At 39.3% G+C, this 23,932-nt stretch overlaps 1 protein-coding gene across 1 annotated transcript in view; it reads right to left on the reverse strand.

The window, feature by feature from the left end:
• The window catches only part of ZDHHC15 (zinc finger DHHC-type containing 15), a 373,330-nt gene that overhangs the window by 168,501 nt on the left and 180,897 nt on the right, over positions 1–23,932 (reverse strand). The window contains exons 4-7 of the mRNA XM_023764748.1: positions 13,512–13,632; positions 5,462–5,531; positions 3,537–3,569; positions 2,564–2,684 (exon numbers count right to left, since the gene is read on the reverse strand). Of these exons, the coding sequence (XP_023620516.1) occupies positions 2,564–2,684; positions 3,537–3,569; positions 5,462–5,531; positions 13,512–13,632 (345 nt within the window). The remainder of the gene's footprint in view (positions 1–2,563; positions 2,685–3,536; positions 3,570–5,461; positions 5,532–13,511; positions 13,633–23,932) is intronic.

Raw genomic sequence — 23,932 nt, forward strand, 5'->3', positions numbered from 1 at the left:
ACTGGATAATCTGGAGCATGTCACCTAACCACTATGAGCCACAGTTTTATCATCTTTAAATGAGACTAACAATTCCTGCTTTGTCTACTTCACAAGGCTGTGGTGAGGATAAAATGACATACTAGATATAAAAGTGCTTTGAAAATAGTAAAGTACCATACAAATAGATGTTGCTGTTCTTAGGAGCACAGCTAGCTTTCTTGATACATAGCTTTTAAAATAAATGTCAGATAAGTTTTCAGGGTGGTATGGTGATTGTGGGGGGAAGAGGGGTGGATGGAGGCAAAAGAGGGTATAGAGGGGCTAAATGGTGATGGAAAAAATAAAATAAAGAAAAAATAATAAATGGCAGTGTTTACATTTCTTTTTAAGGGAGACTCAATTTACACTGAGAAAGCCATTCCTAGCCCACATTAAAGGGCTCTCTAGCTGGAGAAACTGCAAAGAATCATTTATTTGAATGTCTTTTTCATTATGAGGGCAAGACAAAATAAGTTTAATCGCCTTTCTCACATATGTCAGGCAGAAGCTAGTGTATTGTAGAGAAGAAACGAGGGCATAGGAAAGGACAAGTCTATGTTCATCCCTGATGTTGCTTGTGAATACTGACATATTTCTGGTGATTGATTCATGTCCAACTATAACTTTCAAGAGTTAAAAAAAGCATATGGCACCTGGCTGACATTTTTTAATTTGATTATTGGCTGACTAGGAGGGCCAAATGCAAAATGTGTAAAATGTAATATTGTTTACTCAGTTAAACAGTAGCCTATTGTGTTAAGAGCCAAGTAAAGTCAGTAGTGAAGACCAAGGCTGACATTTTGCCTAATGAATTGGATGCAGTTATTTTCTTTACTTTCAGGGTAGTAGCATAGTGTGTGAATAAAATGCCAAACATATCATAGAAACCTGAGCAATTGATAGGAGATGCTGTGTTGTGGAAAGGGACCAATGAAGAAATACCAAGATGGTGAAGCATTTTATATTTGGGGAAAATACAAAATTAATGAGAAAACTTCATTTCTGTTTATATTTTTGTATCTCTGAGTTGAAGAATTTTATATCCATTATATTATTTCTGATTATTAATATTATTAAATATCTGAATTGATTAAGCAAGTGGAAGGAGGAATGGAAAGCACATATCACTATAATTTTCTACACTACTAGGGGTGAATCACTATTTAACAATTAAAATCTTCTCAGCTACCTAGAGCCTCACTGCTGTGCCTTTCTCTCTCCTCCCTCCCCCCCCCCCAAGTTTATTATAATCCATATTCTGGTCACAGGATTCATGTTTTTTCCCTGCTGCTTTACCTCTCTGCTTGAGGTAAGATATTCTTGTTGTACAGGCTCTTGTGCAATTCCTAAAATAATAACTAGTAGCTCTGCCTACATCTGTCTTTTGTTATTCAGGTTCAGGTTGGACAATCCTCTTTATGGAACATTAAGATATCTTAGTAATTATACTAGAGTTGTATGGAGGTAATGTCTTCCGGAGTCCATTGGCATGAAACAAAACAAAATATTTCATTATATTGCTGCCAGAACTGGTACACATATGTAAACTGAAAATCTACATTCAATTATTTTGGAAATAGACGGGTTATGATGGATATCTTCAAGTAGAAGAAAGATGAAAGTAGGATTTCTTTAGATTTCATTATAATTATCGGAATCATATTTTGAAAGGCAGAGTACTTCCAACAACTGTTTCACTTGATTTTGTTAATGAGCCTGTAAAGCAGCTAACAGAGCCAGTATTAGAATCCCAGTGTTTGTTATACAAAGTTCAAATAAGACTCCTCATTTCATTTTGGTAATATGTGAAGATAAGTTAATGTATCTTTCTTTCCCTGTAGGAATTTTGCAACTCTCCTTTGAACAAGGAATTAGAAAGTATTTTTCTAACAATGAGGGAGTACTTTGTTATGCTTTTTCTTAGGAATCTAAGGATGTAGAATTTGTTTCAACATTTGTCAAGTCTATAATTGGTAACATGTGACTTTTTAAAGCTTGACAAGAGAAGTACATTGTAAAGAATTAGTAAGAATCAAGAAGTTAGGTTCTAGAAGGCCTTAAAAATATTCTCATATATGACAGGAACTTTTTATTTATTTATTTTTAGTATATATTATTGATTTTCTATAGAGAGGAAAGGAGAGGGATAGAAAGTTAGAAACATTGATGGGAGAGAAACATCGATCAGCTGCCTCCTGCACACCCCCTACTGGAGATGTGCCCACAACCAAGGTACATGCCCTTGACTGGAATCGAACCTGGGACCTTTCAGTCCACAGGCTGACGCTCTATCCACTGAGCCAAACCAGTTAGGCCAACAGGAACTTTTTAAATAGGAATATTTAAATAACGGCTCCTGAATCTCAGAATATTCAACATGGGAAACTTGCTTTTGGTGCTTTCCCTTATGGTTATTTCCATATTAGTTATTTCAAAATGTATTAAAAAATAAGGCAAACAATGTCACAGACTGGAGTATGTGTGTGTTTGTGTGGTTTTTTTTGGTGGGGGGGGGCAGGGAATTCAGGATTTTTTAACTTACTCTCCAGTATTTGATGAAATAGCTGAAGACCGTTGTAGCAATGTACAGGCAGTAGAGAACAGAATAACCTAAGAACTGAAGGAAGAATTTATAGTTGGAAAATCCAATGCAATTATTAACCCTAAAAAAAGAAAAGAAAAACTAATTTGTAATCAGGACCCATTTATTGAGAGCACACTGATACATAAGTGAATTAAGCAATGGAAGTATGTTGCTCCTACTGTTTCATTATGTGTTGTGTAGAAATTCAACAGAAATAAAATTCCCATAAGAGGAATAAACTAGAAAAGCAAGTTAACATCACACTTGTTATTCCTTTCATCCACAGGGACAGAGACACCTGGCCAATCTAATTGTTCTGAACTGGTTCCTTACACACCCAATCAAACCTAGATCTTGGATGCTGAAAACCTATTAAAATCTCAGCAGCTACATTTAGTACAGTGTGGCATGTTCTCTTTGTAGTTAGATGCTTTCAGACGGGTTCTCTAGATCAGACAGAAAATTTGGAGAATTGCTGATGCTAACAATGTACAGTATTTTAATTTGGTTATTGGCTGACGAGGAGGGCCAAAGGCAAAAAGTGTAAAATGTAACATTGTTTACTCAGTTAAACAGTAGCCTACTTGTTAAGAGCCAAGTAAACATCAAGACAGCAAAAAAACTAACAAAAAAACAAAAACAAAAACTGATTGTATAATGTCAAAAGGACGAACTATTTGTGTTTTATTCCATTACTATGACTAATTGTTAAAGCTAATCGACAAGAGACCATTAGCTTTGTGACCCCAAGAATTCACCACCATACTTTTTATGGTATATTTATTCTTGCTTTAAAATGTTAAGCCCCCTGTCCCTCACACAAATAAGAGCCCAGTGAATAGCAGAAACAGGCATGTTACAACTGTGCTTACTAAAGTAGGCATATTAAGCGACTCTTTTTGGAGGAAAGAATAAAATAAAAGGGCCTTACCAAGGGCAGTGATGGTCCATTTTTAAGACACACCTAAAAAGGGAGCAAAATATAGTGTGATAAGTAGGGCTATGGAAATGAAGCAAAACCTCAAAATTTAAGTCAATTTCTCACCAGTATTTTTACATGGTACCAGTACACTCATTCCTAGATTTCCACAATAGCTACACTAAGACTATGGTGTTCTCAGTTATGTCTTGTATTAGCCAAGCACAACAATTTATAGGATCATGCTGGCAACAAGTTGCATGCCTAAAAGTCCAATCTATAAAAGTGGTTGGGAAATCTAGGATATTGATACAGAGAATAGGTCTAGGATATTGCCCTTCATTTTGCTCAATATATAGTTAATTAAAACTATGGAAGAAACTATATGGCTACATCTGTGTTTGAATCAAGGGTAAGATAAATACAAGTGGAATAAGCACCCAAGAAGAAAGATATGAAGATGATACCTAATTAACATAAAAGTGTGGTTTTACAAAGCTGGAACAATTAGAGTAACAAAACAATGTAGTACTGAGTTATAATACAAAATGTAAAGAGAATGAAGCATCAGTGATGAGAGAGAATCATTGATCAGCTTCCTCCCTACTGGGGATTGAACCTGCAACCTGGGCATGTGCCCTGACCAGAATCGAATCATGACATCCTAGTATATAGGTCCTGCTCAACCACTGAACCACACTGGCTGGGCAAGAGTAACTTGATAGTTGAGAAATCTGACAAACACTACCTCACCCAGATGATCAAGACTAACATTACAATGATGTCATGTTTATATTATGTACCCTAAGTATGATATAATGAGCATGGTACTTTACCTCTATGGTTTTCCTCCCCAAAACACACTACCCAAGTCAAATCTAAAGAAAAATTTCAGCTGAAATATATTCTACAAAATACCTGACAATCCTAAAAGCTGTTAAGGTTACATAAAAGAAAGTACATTCTGAGAAAGTATCACATCTAAGAGGAGCCTTAGAAGACATGGCAAATAAATGTAATATGGTGTCCTGAATGGAATCTTGGAACAGAAAAAGAACATTAAGGGAAATCTGAATAGAGTATGGATTTAAGTCCAAAATAATGTATAAATATTTGTTCATTAATTGTAACAAATTTATCATATTAATATAAGCTGTTAATAATAGGGAAACTGTGGGAGACTTATGAGAATTATCTTTACAACTAGAGGTCTGGTGTATGACATTTGTGCAATGGGAAGAGGGGGGCCCTTCAGCCTGGCCTGCGCCCTCTCACAGTCTGGGACCCACCTGCCAGGCCCCAAGGGGTCCTTAGCGCTGCCCTGCTTCTGACCACCATGGGGCAGCTCCTGAATTGACGGTCTGGCCCCTAGTGGTCAGTGCACATCATAGTGACTGGTCATTCTGCCGTTTGGTCAATTTTCATATTAGCCTTTTATTATATAGAATAATTCTATTCATCTAAAACTGTTCTAAAATAAAATGTTTATTTATTATTATTTTTTAATCCTCACCTGATGATATTTTCCCATTGATTTTTAGAGAGAGTGACGGGAGGTGGAGAGACAGAGAAAGAGAAACATCAATGTGAGAGAGACACATCAATTGGTTGCCTCCCAAGTTGAGCCTGCAACTGAGGTATGTGCCCTTTACCAGAATCGAACCTGGGACCCTTCTAACTGCAAGCCAAATCTCTATTCACTGAGCCAAACTAGGTAGGGCTAAAATGTTTATTTTTTAAATGAGACTTTATTTTTCTTTCCTATCTTTAGAATAGTTTGAATTATCATCCCTATGAGTGTGTTTGGCATGTGCTCATTATAATTGAAAGGAAATGCTCTTATCTAGGAATGGTTACATGTTAAGATCAGTCACATTGTTGTCTTAGCAACGATCAATTGCAAAGCTTGGTCCAGGGAAAATATAGCTGTCACTTACATAGCACAGACAGAACAGTGGTGGCAGCGATCTGGCTTGATCAAATGGCACTGGTCACAGAATCTTACAGCTATAGGAAAAATAAGATGGTTAGCACTGATTAGAGCTCAATGTGATACCATCTATCTTCCTAGCTTATCTGAATGGCTTGCTGTATATACATTGATTATATATATACATTGATTACAGGTAGTCAAACTCATTTCAAGTTATCAAGCAAAAGGCAAATTGCATAAGAGAATTGTGGTATGTATGTTTTTTTCCTAATGTATCAATCTTTTTTTCCAAATACAAACAAAAGTTCATTTAGAAAGTCACAGAGGCCGGGGCTCCAGTGGCGCAATCGGTTAGCGCGCGGTACTTATAAGAAAGTCACAGAAGTAAGAAAGGTGAGCCAGCTGGTCTGCACGGGCTCAGGAAACAAGATACAGAGGCAAAAGAAGGTCCTTTGGAGCTTAGGAGAGAGAGTGTGCACAAAGGTATGCACAGGGAAGAAAAGGGGGAATGGTGAGAAAGAGAGAGAGAGAGAGAGAGAGAGAGCGAGCCCTGGAGAAAGTAGGGGTGGGGAAAGGGCTCAAGCATACTTAAGAGAGAGAGAAAGTGTACCCTATTGTATCAATCTTGAAAGTACCTTTTTGGGAATGAAGGTAAGGGGGAAAGTTTTCATATCATAGGATTAGACACAATACCTAATCATAAGATGTTGTGTTACAAAACAAACTATACTGTCAACTGCTTGAGTGATCTTGGGAAAATTATTTAGCCTCTGTTTACTTTAACTCTTGTATCTGAAAACTAGGATTCATATTTTATCTTCTGTTTTCAGACATTTTATTATTCTATGAGGTAGATAAAATTCCTAAAGCATAGAAAATATAGTGGTTCTTAGAATAACTATTTGGGAAATAGAAGAGACATTGTAGAAAAATAGTTCAAGTGACTATTTCATAGATAAAGGAAGTAAAGACCTGAGTCAAACCAAGTGAATTATACAAGGCCACACAATGAGTAAGTGGCAGGGCTGTGACCAGTACAAGTTTTCTGACCCCATAGTTTAGTGTTCTCTTCACTCTGTAACTCCCATATCAAAATCATTCCCCCCCCTTCCTCCTTCCTTTCTTATTTCCCTTAAATAAAAGGCATTTTCTTTTTAAACTTTTTTTTTCAATTACAGTTAACATACCATATTATATTTGTTTCAGGTGTACATCATAGTTATCAGATATTTATATACCTTACAAAGGGGATACCTAGATAATTCTAGTACCTAGCTGAAACCATACATAGTTATTGCAATACTAGAGGCCTGGTGCATGACATTCATGCACTGGTGGGGGGGCCCTCAGCCCAGCCTGCACCCTCTCACAGTCCCGGGGAGCGGGCCTAAGCCTGCAGGCAGACAACCCCCGAGGGGTCCTTAACGCTGCCACAGAGGCAGGAGAGGTGAGCCCAACTTCTGGCTGAGCTGTGCTCCCCCTGCATTACCGTCTGCCCCCTGGGGGTCAGTGCACATCATAGCAACCGGTTGTTCTGCCATTTGGTCTACTTGCATATTAGCCTTTTATTATATAGGATAATTGACTATATCCCATGTGATGTACTTTACAACCCCATGACTATTTTGTAACAATGAATTTGCATGTTTTTTTCAATTTTTAAAATATATTTTTCTTGATTTCAGAGAGGAAGGGGGAGGGGAAAAGATAGAAACAAGTGAGAGGGAATCATTGATCGGCTGCCTCCTGCATGCCCTCCACTGGGGATCCAGTCCACAACTCAGGCATGTGCCCTGACTGGGAATCAAACCATGACCTCTTGGTTCACAGGTCAACACACCGGCCTGGCACCAATTTGCACATCTTAATCCCTCCCCGTTCTTCTCCCATCACCCCAAACTACCCTTCTATCTGACAATCATCAAAATATACTCTGTATCTATAAGTTTGTTTCTATTTTGTTTGTTTATTGTTTTTAGATTCCACATATAAATGAAATCATATGGTATTTGTCTTTCTTTGTCTGACTTATTTCACTTAGCAGAATACCCTTTATATCCATCCATGTTGTTACAAATGGTAAGATTTCATTTTTATGGCTGAGTTATATTCCATTATACAAATATACCATATAGTCTTTATCCACTCATCTACTGATGGACATGTAGGTTGTTTCCATACCTTTGCTATCTATATATATAAAACCCTAATATGCAAATAGAATGGTAGAACAACCGAACAACTGAACAACCAGTCGCTATGACATGTGCTGACCACCAGGGGGCATGCGCGGAACATGGCAGGCATTGGCAGCAGGCGGCAGAGCATGGAACATGATGGGCATTGGCCACAGAGGGATGGTAGAGCAGGTGAATGGGGGCGCCAGACCAAGGTGGGGCGCCAGTCATCAGGGGGATCATCTGGTGGTTACTGAAAATTCTTTGCTCTCGCATGCCGCAGCCCTGCCTGGTGCTCGCACCTGCTGCTGTTGCCAGAGCCATCACTTGCACCTGCTGCCGGCACCTGGCGCTGGCCCTGATTGCTCAGAGCCACCAGTGGGTACTGGTGCGAGTGGCAGCTGCCGGCCCTGGTTGTTCTCAGGGCTTCTCCACCTCCCCCTGCTCCTGAGGGGTGATCGGGGCCAGCAGCCACCTCTCTCACCAGCTGCCAGCAATGGCCCTGCTTGCACCCACTGCTGGTTCCAGAGCTGCCACTCACACCACTGCCAGCACCGGCCCCACTTGCACCCGCTGCCAGCGCTGCAGCCGCTGCTCACACCCGCTGCTGGTGACCGGCGCCAGTGCCGATCACTTGACACCATCAGTGGGTGCGAGTGGTGGCTACCGGCCCTGATCGCCCCTGAGACTTCTCCACCTTCCCTTGCTCTGAGGGGCAATTGGGGCAGCAGCTTCCACTTGCACCCACTGCTGGCACCAGTCCTAATCGCTTTGTGCCATCAGCAGGTGGGAGTAGCAGCAATGTGAGCGAAGCTGCCAGCAGACAGGGGACCGGGGGCCTCAGTGGAAGGTGCCAGGCAGGGGCTTGGAGGATGGGCCAAGACCCATCCCTGTGCCCACCGCAGCCTTGTGGCCCACAGTTCCTTTCAAGATGCATGAATTCGTGCACTGGGCCCCTAGGAGTAAATAATGCTGCAATAGACATAAGGTTGCATATGTCTTTTTGAAAAGGCATTTTCTTTTCCTGCTCATTTTCTCTGTATTTATTGATAGAGTATGACTGTGTTTAATGACATTAAGTGTAACAAAGTTATGAATAATTTGAGCTAATATAATAATTTCATCAAAAGTGTACACTAAACACACACAATTGATTCAACATACTAGACTTCTAATTCAGCACAGTATGTGTTCACTTCCAATAATAGGTAGTGATCAAAGTTTGATACAATTAAGGCAAAAAAGAAGGGTACTTGCTTGTTTGACTCAGCATATTTTTAAAATTTTATTTTCAATGAAATTTTATGGGGTGATATAGGTTAATGAGATTATATAGGTTTATAGGTTTCAAGTATACATTTCTATCTTTTTTTAAAAAAAAAAATATATTTTATTGGTTTTTTACAGAGAGGAGGGGAGAGGGATAGAGAGTTAGAAACATCGATGAGAGAGAAACATCGATCAGCTGCCTCCTGCACACCCCCTACTGGGGATATGCCCACAACCAAGGTACATGTCCTTGACCAGAATCGAACCTGGGACCCTTTAGTCTGCAGGCCGACGCTCTATCCACTGAGCCAAACCGGTTAGGGCTCAAGTATACATTTCTATGATACATGATCTGTATATTGCATTGTGTGCCCAACCCCAAAGTCATATCATCTTCTATCACCAGGTATTTGGCCCCCTTTACTCCCCACAACCTCCTTCCCTCTGGTAATGAGCATACTGTTCTCTGTGTCTCTGAATTTCAGTTATATCCCACATATGAATGAAATCATATGGTTCTTAGCTTTATTTGACTGACTTATTTCACTTAGTACAATATTCTCAACCTCCATCCATGTTGTCTCAAGTGGAGTATTTTATATTTTCTTATGGATGAGAAATATTCCATGGCATATACGTACCACATATTCTTTATCCAATCATCTATTGAAGGACACTTTGGTTGTTTCTGTGTCTTGGCCACCATGAATAATGCTGTAATGAACATATTTGATTTGGGTATATATCTTTGCGAATAAATGTTTTCAAATTTTGGGGGTAGGTACCCAGGAGAGGTTTGTTGGATCAAAAGGTAACTCCATTTTTACTTTTTGAGGAACCTCCATACTCTTTTCCATAGTGGCTGTACCAGTTTACATTTCCCTCAGCAGGGAATGAGGGTTCCTTTTCCTCCACTACTTCTCCAACACTTGTTATTAATTTCCTTATTGATAATAGGCATTCTAACCAGTGTGAGGTGGTATGTCATTGTAGTTTTGATTTGCAGTTCTATAATAGCTAACCAAGTTGAGCATCTTTTCACATATCCATTGGCCATTTGTCTTCTTGGGAGAAGTGTTTGTTCAGATCCTCTGTCCTTTTTTTTCTCTATTTTTTAAAATATACATTTGTATTATTGATAGTGTTACAGATATCTCCCATTTTCTCCTCCTTTCACCCCCTTCTCCCAGCCCCTACCCACTCCCCTATGTCTTCACCACCTACTGCCCATGTCCATGGGCTATGCATATAAGTATATAAGTTCTTTGGTTTATCACTTCTTACCCCCCTCCCCACCCCACATCAAGGTATGTCAGTCTGTTCCATGCCTCCCTGCTTCAGGTCTTATTTTGTTGGTAAACTCCTTTTGTTCATTAGATTCCACAAATAGGTGAGATCATGTGATATTTCTCTTTCTCAGTTTGACTTATTTCACATAGCATAATATTCTCCAGATCCATCCATGCTGTCCCAAAGGGTAAGAGATCCCTATTTTTCACAGCTGCATAGTATTCCATAGTGTAAATGTCCCACAGCTTTTTTATCCATTCATCTACTGATTGGAACTCGGGCTGTTTCCAATTCTTAGCTATTGAAAATAATGCTGCCATGAACATAGGAGGGCATATATTCTTTCTGATAGGTGTTTTGGGGTTTTTAGGATATATTCCCAGAAGTGGGATCACTGGGTCAAATGGAAATTCCATTTTTAACTTTTAAAGGAAACTCCATACTGCTTTCCATAGTGGCTGCACCAATCTGCATTTCCACCAGCAGTGAACTTGTGCTCCCTTTTCTCCACATCCTGGCTAGCACAAACTCTACTCTAGTTTTATTCTTTTGCATGTGACTTTTCAATTTTCCCAGTACCATTTATTGAAGGGACTTTCCTTTCTTCATTGTAGGTTTTTGATTCATTTGTCAAAAATTTATTTGTCCATATACATGTGGTTTTATTTCTGGGATCTCAATTCTGTTCCTTTGGTCTGTGTATCTGTTTTACTGCCAATACCATGTTTTTTTATATTATGTTTATTCTGTAGTATAATTTTATGGCAGGTAGTGTGATACCTTCAGCTTTTTTCTTTTTTCTGAGGATTGCTTTGTCTCTTTAGTTCCTTTTGTAGTTCCATATAAATCTGATGATTTTTTGTTCTATTTATTCTTAAAATGTCATTGAGATTTTAATGGGATTGTATAAAATCTGTATATTGCTTTGGGTAATATGGACATTTAGTTATGTTGATTTTTCTAATCCATGAACACAGAAAGTCTTTCCATTTCATTTTGTCTTTTTCCATCTCTTTTAATAATGCTTTGTATTTTTCAGTAGATAAGTCCTTCACTTCCTTTGTATTTTATTTATTTATTTTGCAATTGCAAAAGGAATTCTTTTTCATATCTTTTACTGAAATGTCATTGCTAGTATATAGGAATGCAGGGGATTTTTGTGCATTGAGTTTTGTATCCTGCTACTTTACTATATTTGTTTATTGTTTCTATTTTTTTTGGTGGAGTCTTTAGGGTTTTATATATAAAGAATCATGTCATCTGTCAAAGTGACACTTTTATTTCTTCATTCCCAATTTGTATGCCTTTTATTTCTTTCTCTAGCCTGATTTTTCAAAGATATGGTTAATGTCACTGCCCAGTGTAAGCCACCATCATCTTTCACATGAATGATTACAATAACTGCTGCCTATTTACTCATTCTTTCATTATTGTCCCTCCTCCACCCACAGTATATTTTCTACAAAAGAGCCAGTTGATCAGTTAAAATGAAAATCAGATCATATCACTTTATACTTAAAGCCTTCAATGGATTTTCAACACCCTTAGAAAAAAAAATCTGAACTCCTTACCATGGCCTGCATCATCTGGCCTTAGGCTACCTCTTCATTCTTAACTTGTGCCACTCTCCTACTACAATACTCCAGTTACACTGATTATCTGTCTTTTCTCCTATTAATGCAAGTTTGCTCCTGTTCCAGGGTGTTTTGTATTTGCATTTGCTTTTTATCTTCAAGTCTCAGATCAAATGACATTTATTTAGAGAAGCCTGATATTACTCTCTATCACAGGGGCTGCAAAAAAAGCTTCAAGGGTCCAGGAAATAGGGAATAGTGAGTGAAGCAGCTAGTTGGAGACTGTGGGAGAACCTGATAATCCATGCCCTATTTAAAGAGACTTACTACTCAGCTTCAGCTGATTTCTGCATGGAGAAATGCAGATTGTTTGAGTTTTCAAGAGAAGCTAGAAATCTGGATTTTCACTTGGTAATATTCTAATTGTTAAAAATTAGTAACAAATGCAAAGTTTTAACAGACACAGAGATCAGACAAAATATAAACCTGAACCCAGTACATCCAATATGCCTCTTCTTTGTAATCACTGCTTTATCACATAATTCTGTTTTTAACTATCTGAAACTGTACAATTTTGTGTCTGTCTTCTTTTCAGAAGATATTAGTATGCCTTAAGACTTTGCTTAAAAATTATAATCACCATATGACATTAATGCTCTAACAAAATTAACAGCAAGTCCTTAATATAATCTAATACTCAGACCATATTAAAAATTTCCCCCATTGTCATATAGGATCTTAATAAATATTTATTAAGTAAATGATAAATGAACATAAATAACTAAAGTACACTTCCTAAAGTTTTGAAACAGAATCTTTTTGTCAAAAGAGCCTTATTTTTCAAATTTTAAAAAGCAAACAATTAGTTCAGCTAGTATAATTCTAGTCATGCATATAAAAACTAACAGTAAAACTCCACAGTAGATATTTACCCAAGAAAAATGAAGGCATATCTCTCCACAAATACTTGTACAAGAATGTTCTCAGCAGATTAACTCACAATATCTAAGCAGCAGAAACAACCCAAATGTGCATTAATGTGTAAATGGATAAATAAACTATGAAATATTCACACAATGAAATATTACTCGGCAATAAAATACACAGCAATGTAAGTCCCAAAGGCATTATGCTGAATACAATAAGGCAGACAAAATAGTAAATACGGTATATATTTATTTATATAAAATTCTAGAGCAGATAAAACTAATATATGGAGGAAAAAATATCATAATAGTGGCTGTATTTAGTGAGAAGGAGCATGAAAGTTCTGGAGTATGGTAATATTTATAGAGATTTTGGTTACACGAGTGTGTATATTTGTGGAAATGCTGAATGGTACATTTATGATTTGTGCTTGTTTATATATGTATATTTCATCCCCAAAAGAATTATAAAATATTTAATTTAAATATGTACTGATATCTGCTACTTACATTTAAATGCACCAAAAATAATTAAGCTTTATGAATGATGGATAGAGGAATGAGTTTGTGAACAGATGTGTGATAAATCAATATAGTTCAATGTTAGTAGTGGACTGTAGTGGTGGGCATACAAATGTTTATTGTATAATTCTTCCATCTTGGATAAAATTTTGAAATTTTTTATAATAAAATGCTGAGACAGACTCCATATTGTTTTTCAGAAGAGAAAAAAAGGGGCTAGCCTACGGATATATATGACTTAGACTTTCTGAGACACTTGCTGATCTGCCTTTCTGGTTGACTTTGGATGAACTGACCTCCACTTCCAGTCCTTGTGTAAACTGGTAGCTTCTTGGCAATATCAACGAGGATCTGCTTTTGGACATCAGGTCTCTCTTCATTTTCATAGCGCTCCTTGTCTGTATAGGATAAATGAAACTGGAAGCAGAAGTAAGAAGCAAGTATTTATTTCCCAAGGTTCACAAAAAAATTAAAAACAACAATAATCATTTAGAAGAAGAGATTTGTTACCTATCCTGAAGCTCACTTACCTATTTGGCATATAACTTTCTCTGGAGAATTATCTCAACTAGCTATCTGGCTTTTATCTCAATCTTTATAACTCTGCATGATAGGTAGTTTTGTTTTATAAGTAAAATAAAACTTATATTAAGTAGCTTGAGCATTGTTACACTCACTCAACCAGTAAGTAGCAAAACTAAGCCCAAACCCATTTCACCGTACTCCAAGACTTGTACTCTGTATACTACAATATGATATTGCATTCTGATGTGTGATGTTTTACTGACAGGACCCTAATAACTATGAATAACTATGCTTATTATTAAGTTTTGAGTATTTTTCATAGGTGACACTTTTGTAGGATCTGCATGAGACTGCTTGCGACATTATCTGGATATTCTAATTTTAAAAATAAGTAGAAACTTGAATATTCTCACTATTCCAATAATTTGTACTCTGGTATGATGCTTCTTGCCATGTCTGCACCATACCTTGCTTATCTTGCAAAAGATATTCCAACAATTTGCCAAAGTAACACAGACCTTAAAGCTTTCTTCTGTCTGGGCCAAAGTGTAGGTAAATGTGAAAAAAAAGAGAAGGACCTGTGTTCATATTTTCTGGGTTTAAGTCTCATATCTGCAACTTGATAGTTTAAAAAATTACTTTGGAAAATCAGACTCTGTCATTCTAAAGTAATCTAACAGTAAAACAGAGGCAATAATAACTATTTAACACAAAAAAAATAAATGTTACTAAGCTTCAAAAAAATATGGTTTTCTCTGGCTGGAGAAAATTAATTATTTATTATGAATTCTTTACAATAAATTTCAAAAAGTGGTATGCCAGGCCACAAAATATACAAAATTATAAGGCCTTTGATACATATTACCAAACTATCTTTTAGTTATTTAACAATTTACCTTCTAACTAGTATATCATTTTTATTGTCTTTTTTGTGATTTTTCTAAATTTCATACAAAAAACATTTATTACTTTAAATTGAAGAAAAAATAAATTATTTTTTTAATCTTTATTGTTCAGATTATTACAGATGTTCCTCTTTTTTCTCACCCTAGCTCTCCTCCACCCAGTTCCCACCCCACTCCAGGCCTTCCCTCCCCTCCCCCACTAACCTCATCCATAGGTGTAAACTCTTTGTCCAATCTCTTCCCGCACCCCCGACAACCCCTTCCCCCTGAGAATTGTCAGTCTGCTCCATTTCCATGCCCCTGATTCAATTACATTCACCAGTCTGTTCTGTTCATCAGGTTTTTTATTCATTTGATTTTTAGGTTCACTTGTTGATAGATATGTATTTGTTGTCACTTTGTTCTTCATATTTTTTTCTCTTTACCTTTTTCTTCTTCTTCCTCTTCTTAGAGAATACCCTTCAGCATTTCATATAATACTGGTTTAGTGGTGATGAACTCCTTTAGCTTTTTCTTATCTGTGAAGCTCTTTATCTGACCTTCAATTCTAAATGATAGCTTTGCTGGATAGAGTAATCTTGGTTATAGGTTCTTGTTATTCATCACTTTGAATATTTCTTGCCACTCCCTTCTGGCCTGCATAGTTTTTTGTTGAGAAATCAGCTGACATTCGTATGAGTACTCCCTTGTAGGTAACTGTTTTTTTTTTCTTGCTGCTTTTAAGATTCTCTCTTTCTCTTTTACCCTTGGCATTTTAATTATGATGTATCTTGGTGTGGTCCTCTTTGGATTCCTCTTGTTTGGGGTTCTCTGTGCTTCCTGGACTTGTAAGTCAATATCTATCACCAGGTAGGGAAAGTTTTCTGTCATTATTTCTTCAAATAAATTTTCAATATCTTGCTCTGTCTCTTCTTTCTGCACCCACATAATTCCGATGTTGGTACACTTGAAGTTGTCCCATAGGCTCCTTATACTGTCTTCATATTTTTGGATTCTTTTGCTTTTTGCTTTTCCACTTGGGTGTTTTGTGCTTCTTCATATTTCAAATTTTTGACTTGAATCTTGGGATCCTCTAGTCTGATGTTGGATCTCTGTATATTATTCTTTATTTCAGTCAGTGTATGCTTAATTTCTGATTGGTCCTTTTTCATATCCTTAAGGGTCTCACTAAATTTCTTGGAGGTTTCTAGAAGATTCTTGAGTAACCTTATAACCGTGGTTTTGAACTCTATATCCAGTATTTTGCTTTCATCCATTTCTTTCATTTGTGACTTGTTTCTTTGTCTCTGCATTTTGGCTGCTTCCCTGTGTTTGTTTCCATGTACTGGGTAGCTGCTAAGTCTCCTTGAGTTGATAGAGTGGCCTTGTGTGGTAGGTGTCCTATAGGGCCCAGTGGCTTATCCTCCCCAGCAACCTGAGGTGAACACTCTTGATGCACATCTTTGTGGGCTGTTTGCACAGTCTCATTGTAGTTAACCCTTGATTGCTGTTGGTATCACTGGGAGGAATTGACCTCCAGGACAATTGGTGTGATGACCAGCTGGGTCTATATTGGAATATCTATTGCACAGGAGACACCCTTATGGGGCAGGACTTGCTTCAGTGGGGCTTTGGTGCTCACTGAGTCTGCCCCTTGAGTGTGTTGCTTATGGTTGTGAAGAGTTGTAAAATTGTATGGTCTCACTCTGACCACTGGGTACACTGGTTCTTGGATCTCCAAGGAGGTATAAGGTCAGCTACTGTCTGGGGCTGCCCAGCAGGAGAATCAGAGACAACTGCAGATTCCTCCTCTTTGTATGAGGTTTGGAAGTGCTCAGACAAGGCCAGCTGTGAAGCAAGGCAGGCTGCTGCTGCCAGGACTTGAGCCTTCTTTTGGAAGCTCTGGGGCTCTCTGACCCAGCTGCAATTTGACAGATTTTAGGCAGAGAAAAGACAGGCTATTTATAGGCAAAAGCCAATGTGCACAGCTTGGGTGGGATTGTAAAGTGGGTGGGACGGGGTCTCTGGGAACCACCAGGGTGGAGCAAACAGCAATGGCTGCCAGTCAGCCCTGCATTGGAGAGGTCCCCGGGTCTCCACATTCCACGCCCCCATGCAGGAACAATGATCACTGAGAGGACCTCTGAGAGAAAGCCGCCTTCACGTTCCTATCCCGATGCCAGGCAGTCCAGTTTCTCCCCATATGTGTCTGGGTCCCCCAGAGTCTCACCCAGAACTGGAGTTCAGAGCAAGCAGAGTTTGTATCTCCCTCCCAATTAAAAGAGCAGCACATCCAGGTGCCAGCACTTTCCATGCCTCCACACCTCTTACCAGTCTTAATGTGCTTTCTTCACCTCTCCAGTTGTGGAACTTCCACTGAGCCAGCTTTCCCGTGGTTCTGGGTGGTAGCTGTTCTGCCTTTTAGTTGTAATTTTGATGTGGTTGTGAGAGGCAGCAAGTATAGGTGTTTACATATGCTGCCATCTTAGTTTCTCCAAAATAAATTATTCTTAATGGTAAAAAAAAGTTTTGTTGGCCCAGCTGGTGTTGCTCAGTAGTTGAGCATCAATCTATGAACCAGGAGGTAATGATTTGATTCCTGGTAAGGGCACATGCCCAAGGTGCTGGCTGGATCCCCAGTAGGGGTGTGCAGAAGGCAGCTGATCAATGATTGTCCCTCATCATTGACATTTCTATTTCTCTTTTCCTCTCCCTTCCTCTTTTAAATCAATAAAATATTTTTAAAAGTAAAATAAAAGTTCTAGATAGTAACAAGTTACTAAAAGTCTCTTTTTTGATATTCATGATAGCAGGAGAATAGGTGGAAGTTATACTCACCTTCTCCCCAGACCCAACTGGAATTACAACTTAAATATAGAATAATCAGCCTGAATTACCAACCAAAGACAGGGTAAACAGAAGTCATATAACCAAGGATTTACAGAAGAAATCATTTAGAAACTGCTCCAAAGAGAAAGGCTAGGGCCAGTGACAGGCAGTATCTGCTATTGATCTGCAACACAGTCCCTCCCAAGAGTCCCCAGAACCAACAGACCAAGTAGACACCTTCAGATAACATCAGAGCAGGATCTAATAAGCTTCACAAGCAGCATATTCAAAAGAAGATGTGGGCAGGTACCAAACCCGGATGAGGGGAATTCCACTTCATGTGATAAGCACCTACACTGCAGTCGGTACACAGTAGTCAGAGTTGATCCTCACAGTCAGTGAGCCTGAGGGTCAGACTTATGCATAAATAGGCCAATAGCAATCAAGACTCAACTACAGCAGGAGGGCTCACATAAACTACACAAGGGATATTACTGCAGCATATATCTCCAGTGATCAAGGAGACTGCTCCACTGGATCCCACAAGACACAAAGTACATAAGGCCAACCAACTAAGACTGGGAGACAGAACAGATCTACCGAATACATAGAAACAACCAAAAACTAGCAGCCAAAATGAGGAGAAAAAGATACATGCTCTAGATCAGTGGTTCTCAACCTGTGGGTAGCGACCCCTTTGGCAGTCGAACGACCCTTTCACAGGGGTAGCCTAAGACCATCCTGCATATCAGATATTTACATTACGATTCATAACAGTAGCAACATTACAGTTATGAAGTAGCAACGAAAATAATTTTATGGTTGGGTCACAACATGAGGAACTGTATTTAAAGGGCCAGAAGGTTGAGAACCACTGCTCTAGATGAAAGAACAGGAGAAATCTCCAGAAAAAAAAGCTAAATGAAATGCAGCACAGAAATTTATCAGACATTGATTTCATGGTTATAAGGATGCTCAAGGAACATGGTGAGAACTACAAGGAACTTGACGGGGACTACAATAGCATGTAATAGGACATAGAAACCATTAAAAAGAACCAGTCAGAAATGAAGAATGTAACTTCATAAATGAGAAAAATACTAAAAGAAAGTGGGAGAAAATGGTGGCTGAATAGGCAGAAGTGTTGTGCACTTCCTCCTGGGGCCAGGCCAGAAAAGCAACTAAATCAGAGAACATCAACCATGAATTAACAAATTAGACACAGTTGAAGAGACAATTTTGTATAAGAAATGGCAGAGGATGCCTAGAGAACACCACTTGCTAGCCATAACCCACATGGAACCACCACTATGTCCCAGCAGTGAGTGGCGCAGTACCTCCCAGCAGGCTCCCAGACATATGAGGTGAGCACTTGCCAGAGTGATCTCCTGCACCAGGCCTCCTCACCAGCCTACTGGGACCCAGTGTCCTGGATATGGCTCCAGGATCCTGCAGTGAGTGCAAGCCAGTGGGAAACTCGTGCTCTACCCCCACCCCTGGCCCCAGAAATGTGCTGGCTAGTTTGACCCAGAGCCACCAAGCACCCACTCCTTCCTGAGCCCTGGGACCTGCTGCTGGGGCAACCCAGAGTAACCCAGTGCGTACTTCACTCCGGGCCACAGAAGAGCACAGATTGTGTGATTCAAAGCAACCTGCCCATACTCCACCCCAGACCTGGGAGGGGAGACCCAGAGCAATGCAGCACGTGCTTCACTCAGGGTCACAGAAGAGCTCTGACTCTACCCCATGCTCCTAGGACAGTCTTCCACCCCTGGAAGAACCCAGTGCATGTCTCACTCCAGGCCATCAGAGAGCACAGACTATGTGACCCACAGTAATCCACCCCTGCTTGACATGGGGGAGGGGCAAACTGGAGCAACCTAGTGCGCACCTTACTCTGGGCCACAAGAAAGTGAGGACTGGAGTCAAGGTGGTGGCTGGCAGGACAGCAGTGAGGTAGAAAGTGTGAATGAGGGAGGGAGTGAAAGGGGAGTGTGTGGACATGTGGTGTGTGTGTGTGTGTATGTGTGAGTGAGGGACAGTTAGACCTTGCAAAAATCTCAGGGGCTGGCAGACCTGGCTCTACTAGATGAAGAGTCCATTCTACCACTGCAAGCACTGCAGAGCACTGCAGGGGAAGATGGCTCTGGCACAGAAACCACACCACCTTGAAGAGGAGAACTGCTGTGACTAGTAGCCCAGCCTCACCACCACCCAGACTGGCTTGAAACACAATCCTGGACACTACAGCCACTCTGGCCAAAGACCTGCTACCTCATCTGCACACCCACAGACACCAGAACTTCAGTCTCCCTGGCTGCAGGCTCCTGTGAGCCCTGGAGTGCGCTCCTCTCCCACCAACCTGTTTTTTCAGCAAAGGCCCAGTGCATGACTCAGTGACTGAACCCTTTGTGCACCTGAACACCTGGGTCCCCCAGTGAGACCCCGGAGTGCATTATGCTACTACCAAGCCAGCCACTTCAGCCACAGGCCCCATGCATGACTTGGTGACTGGACCTTTTGCGTGACTTGCCACCGGGGCTCCACAAACATGAGGCCTGGAGTGCGTGACCTTCCCACTAAGCCTGCTGCTTCAGCCACCAGCCCCGAGTATGATTTGGCAACTGGACCCTTCACAAGAATAGGTATCCTGGCCCTCTGGTGAGGCGCCAAGTGTGTGACCATCCTGCCAAGCCCTGTATCAGCCACATTCCCCCATGCAACTAGGCACCTGGACCATTTGGTGAGAGCATAAATGGGGAGACAAACAAACAACCTCCAGAGGAAAGAAAAAGAGAAATCTCCAGAAAAGGAACTAAATGAAAAGGAGGTATGCAATATGTCAGGAAAAGAATTCAGAATAAGGGTAATGGAGTTCCTAAACTGGTTGGATGAGAAAATCAACACCTTATGTAAGAATCAAGAGGAAATGAATAATGATAAAGCTACAATAAAAAACATAATGGAAGGTTTTAATAGGAAACCAGAAGAAGTGGAGGACCGAATTAGCAGGTTAGAAGACAGGGCAGGAAATCTGAAGAGCAATTGGAGAAAAAAATTAGAAAGCAGGAGAGCCAAAGGGATTTTGGGGACAACATAAAACAAAGCAACATATGTACAATAGGGGTGCTAGAAGGACAAAAATAGGAGCAAGGGGTAGAAACTTATGTTAAGAGACAATGACAGAAAATTTCATTGATTTGGGGAAGAAAAAAGTCACACAAGTACAGAGAGTCCCAAATAAAATGAACCCCAAAGACTCACACCAAGAATAGTCAAAATTACAATGGCAAATGTTAACGATAAAGAAAGAATTTTAAAGGCTGCAACAGAGAAACAGAGTTACCTACAAGGGACCATTAGATTACCAAATGATTGCTCAACAGAAACACATCAGGCCAGAAGGGAATGGAATGAAGTATACAAAGTGATGCAAAGCAAAGGATTGAATCCAATAATACTCTAACCAACAAGGCTGTCGTTTAAAATCAAAAGGGAAAGCAGGAGCTTCTCAGACAAAAAAAAAGGCTAAGAGGGTTTATCAGTACCAAGCAAGCAATAAAAGAAATGCTAAAGAGACTTGTTGTAAAAAGAAGAAATAAAAAGGGAAGAAGGAACACAGGCATAAACAATAAAAATAGAAACAAACAAGTACCTATCAATAATAAAGTTAAACATAAATGGAATAAATGCTCCAATCAAAAGACATCAAGTGGCTGGATGGATAAGAAAACATGACCCATATATAGGCTGTCTACAAGAGACCCACCTTAGAACAAGGGACTCACACAGACTGAAAGTTAAGGGATGGAAAAATATCTTTCAGGCAAATGGAAATGAAAAAAAAAAGTTGGAGTAGCAATATTTCTTTCTCACAACATAGACCTCAAAGTGAAGACCATAACAAGAGATAAGGAAGGCCACTTCATAATAACAAAGGGATCAATAAAAGAAGAGGATATAATTCTTGTAAATATATATGCATCCAATGCAGGAGCACCCAAATCCATTAAAAAAAAACAACTTCTGGATGATATCAAGGGATGACAGTAATGCAATTATAGTAATGGACTTTAATATCCTGTAGACATCACTGGATGACTCCTCTAGACAAAAAAAATCAACAAAGTAAGAGCAATCCTAAATGAATCACTAGATCAGATGTACCTAATTCACATCTTCAGAACATATCACCCAAAAGCTACAGAAAATACATTCTTCTCAAGTGCACATGGGACATTTTCAAATATAGACCAATTATTGAGACACAGGCAAAGTCTCTTCAAATTTAAAAAAATAGAAATCATATCAAGTATCTTCTCAGATCACAATGGTGGATGTTCTCCAATTTAGTGGCTTCTGTGGCCTGGCCCCAAGAGGAGGTGTGCAACAGTTTTGCCTATTTGACCGCCATTTTCTCCGACATTCTTTTAGTATTTTTCTCATTCTTGAAATTACATTCTTCATTTCTGACTGGTTCTTTTTAATGGTTTCTATGTCCTATTTCATGCTATTGTAGTTCCCATTAAGTTCCTTGTAGTTCTCACCATGTTCCTTGAGCATCCCTATAAATATTAGTTTGAAACCAATGTCTGATAAATTGCTCTGCTGATAAAACTAGAAATCAAATACAATAAAAACAATTAAAAAATCAAACTCTTGGAGGCCAAATAGTATGTTATTAAATAATTATTGGGTTACCAAAGAGATCAAAGAAGAAATAAAAACATCCTCGAAACAAATGACAATGAAAACACAACAATCCAAAATCTATAGGACACAATGAAAGCAGTCCTGAGAAGGAAGTTCATAGCTCTACAGGCCTACCTCAAAAAACAAGAAAAACTGGTAATAAATGATCTAACCTTACAACTCAAAAGTTAGAAAGAAAGCAACAAGAAAAGTCCACAGTATCCAGAAGGAAGGAAATAATAAAGATCAGAGCAGAAATAAACCACATAGAGACCAAAAAAAAAAATACAAAAGATCAATAAAAATAAGAGCTGGTTCTTTGAAAGGATAAAAACGATTAATGAACCTCTAGCCAGGCTCACCAAGAAGCAAAGAGAGAGGACCCAAATAAACACAATCAGAAATGAAAGAGGCAAAATAACAACAGACCCCACAGAAATACAAAGAATTATATAAAAAGAACTAGAGGCCCGGTGCACGAAATTTGTACATGGGGGGTCCCTCAGCCTGGCTTGCAACAACGAAAACGTTCCAGGCCCAGCCTGGCCAGAGGTCCTAAGTGGCTGGGCTCAGAACGCTTGCCTAGTCACCAGGGCAATGACACAGTGTTACCCTCCCCCACAGCTGCTCTTTGCCTGCTGCCCAGAGGCCCTCCGCAGCTGGGGTGGAACACTTGCCTCATTGCCATGGCAATGAAGCAAGCATTCTGCCAGGCCACTCACACAGCCTGCTCTCAGCGGCCGCGCCCCCGGGACTGGGGGACTCCAGTGGGACTGAGAGAACTAGGTGCCGCCATATTGTGGCTATGGGTGCTGCCATTTTGTGACAGAGTGATGGTTAATTTGCATATTATCATTTTATTAGATGGGATACTATGATCAACTCTATTCCAACAAATTGGTCAACCTAGAGGAAATTGACATCTTCCTAGAAATATACAACCTTCCAAAACTTAATCAGGAAGAATCCAAAAATCTGAAAAGGCTGATAAGTAAGGAGGAAACTGAAGCAGTAATAAAAAAAACTTCCAGCAAACAAAAGCCCTGGACCAGATGGCTTCATGGGGGAGTTTTACCAAACATTCAAAGAAGAACTAAAGCCAATCCTTCTCAGACTATTCCAAAAAATTCAAGACAAAGGCACACTTCTAAGCTCTTTCTATGAAGCCAGCATTACCATAATTCCAAAACCAGATGAAGACAATACAAAGAAAGAGAATTCCAGGCCAATATCTCTGATGAACAGAGATGCTAAAATCCTCAACAAAATTCTAGCAAATCGGATCTAGCATTACATTAGAAATATCACACACCATGGCCAAGTGGGATTTATTCCACTGATGCAAGGCTGGTACAATATCAGCAAATCAATAAACATGATACATCACATAAACAAACTGAGAGACAAAAATCTAATAATCATATTAATTGATGCAGAAAAAGCATTTGACAAAATCTATCACCGTTTCTTGATAGAAACTCTCAGCAAAGTGGGAATAGAGAGATAATACCTCAACATAATAAAAGCCTTATAAGACAAACCTACAGCCAGCATCATCCTCAATGGGCAAAAACTAAAACCATTTCACCTAAGAACAGGAAGAAGACAGGGAGACCCCCATTCACCACTCCTGTTTGACATAGTACTGGAAGTGCTAGTCATAGTAATCAGAAAAGAAGAAAAAATAAAAAGCATCCAGTTTGGAAATTAAAAACTAAAACTGTCATTATTCGCAAATGATATGACATTGAAAATAGAAAACCCTAAAGACTCCAAAAAAAAATACT

This window comes from Myotis lucifugus, unplaced genomic scaffold (assembly GCF_000147115.1).
Source record: "Myotis lucifugus unplaced genomic scaffold, Myoluc2.0 scaffold_4, whole genome shotgun sequence".
Taxonomy (NCBI): domain Eukaryota; kingdom Metazoa; phylum Chordata; class Mammalia; order Chiroptera; family Vespertilionidae; genus Myotis; species Myotis lucifugus.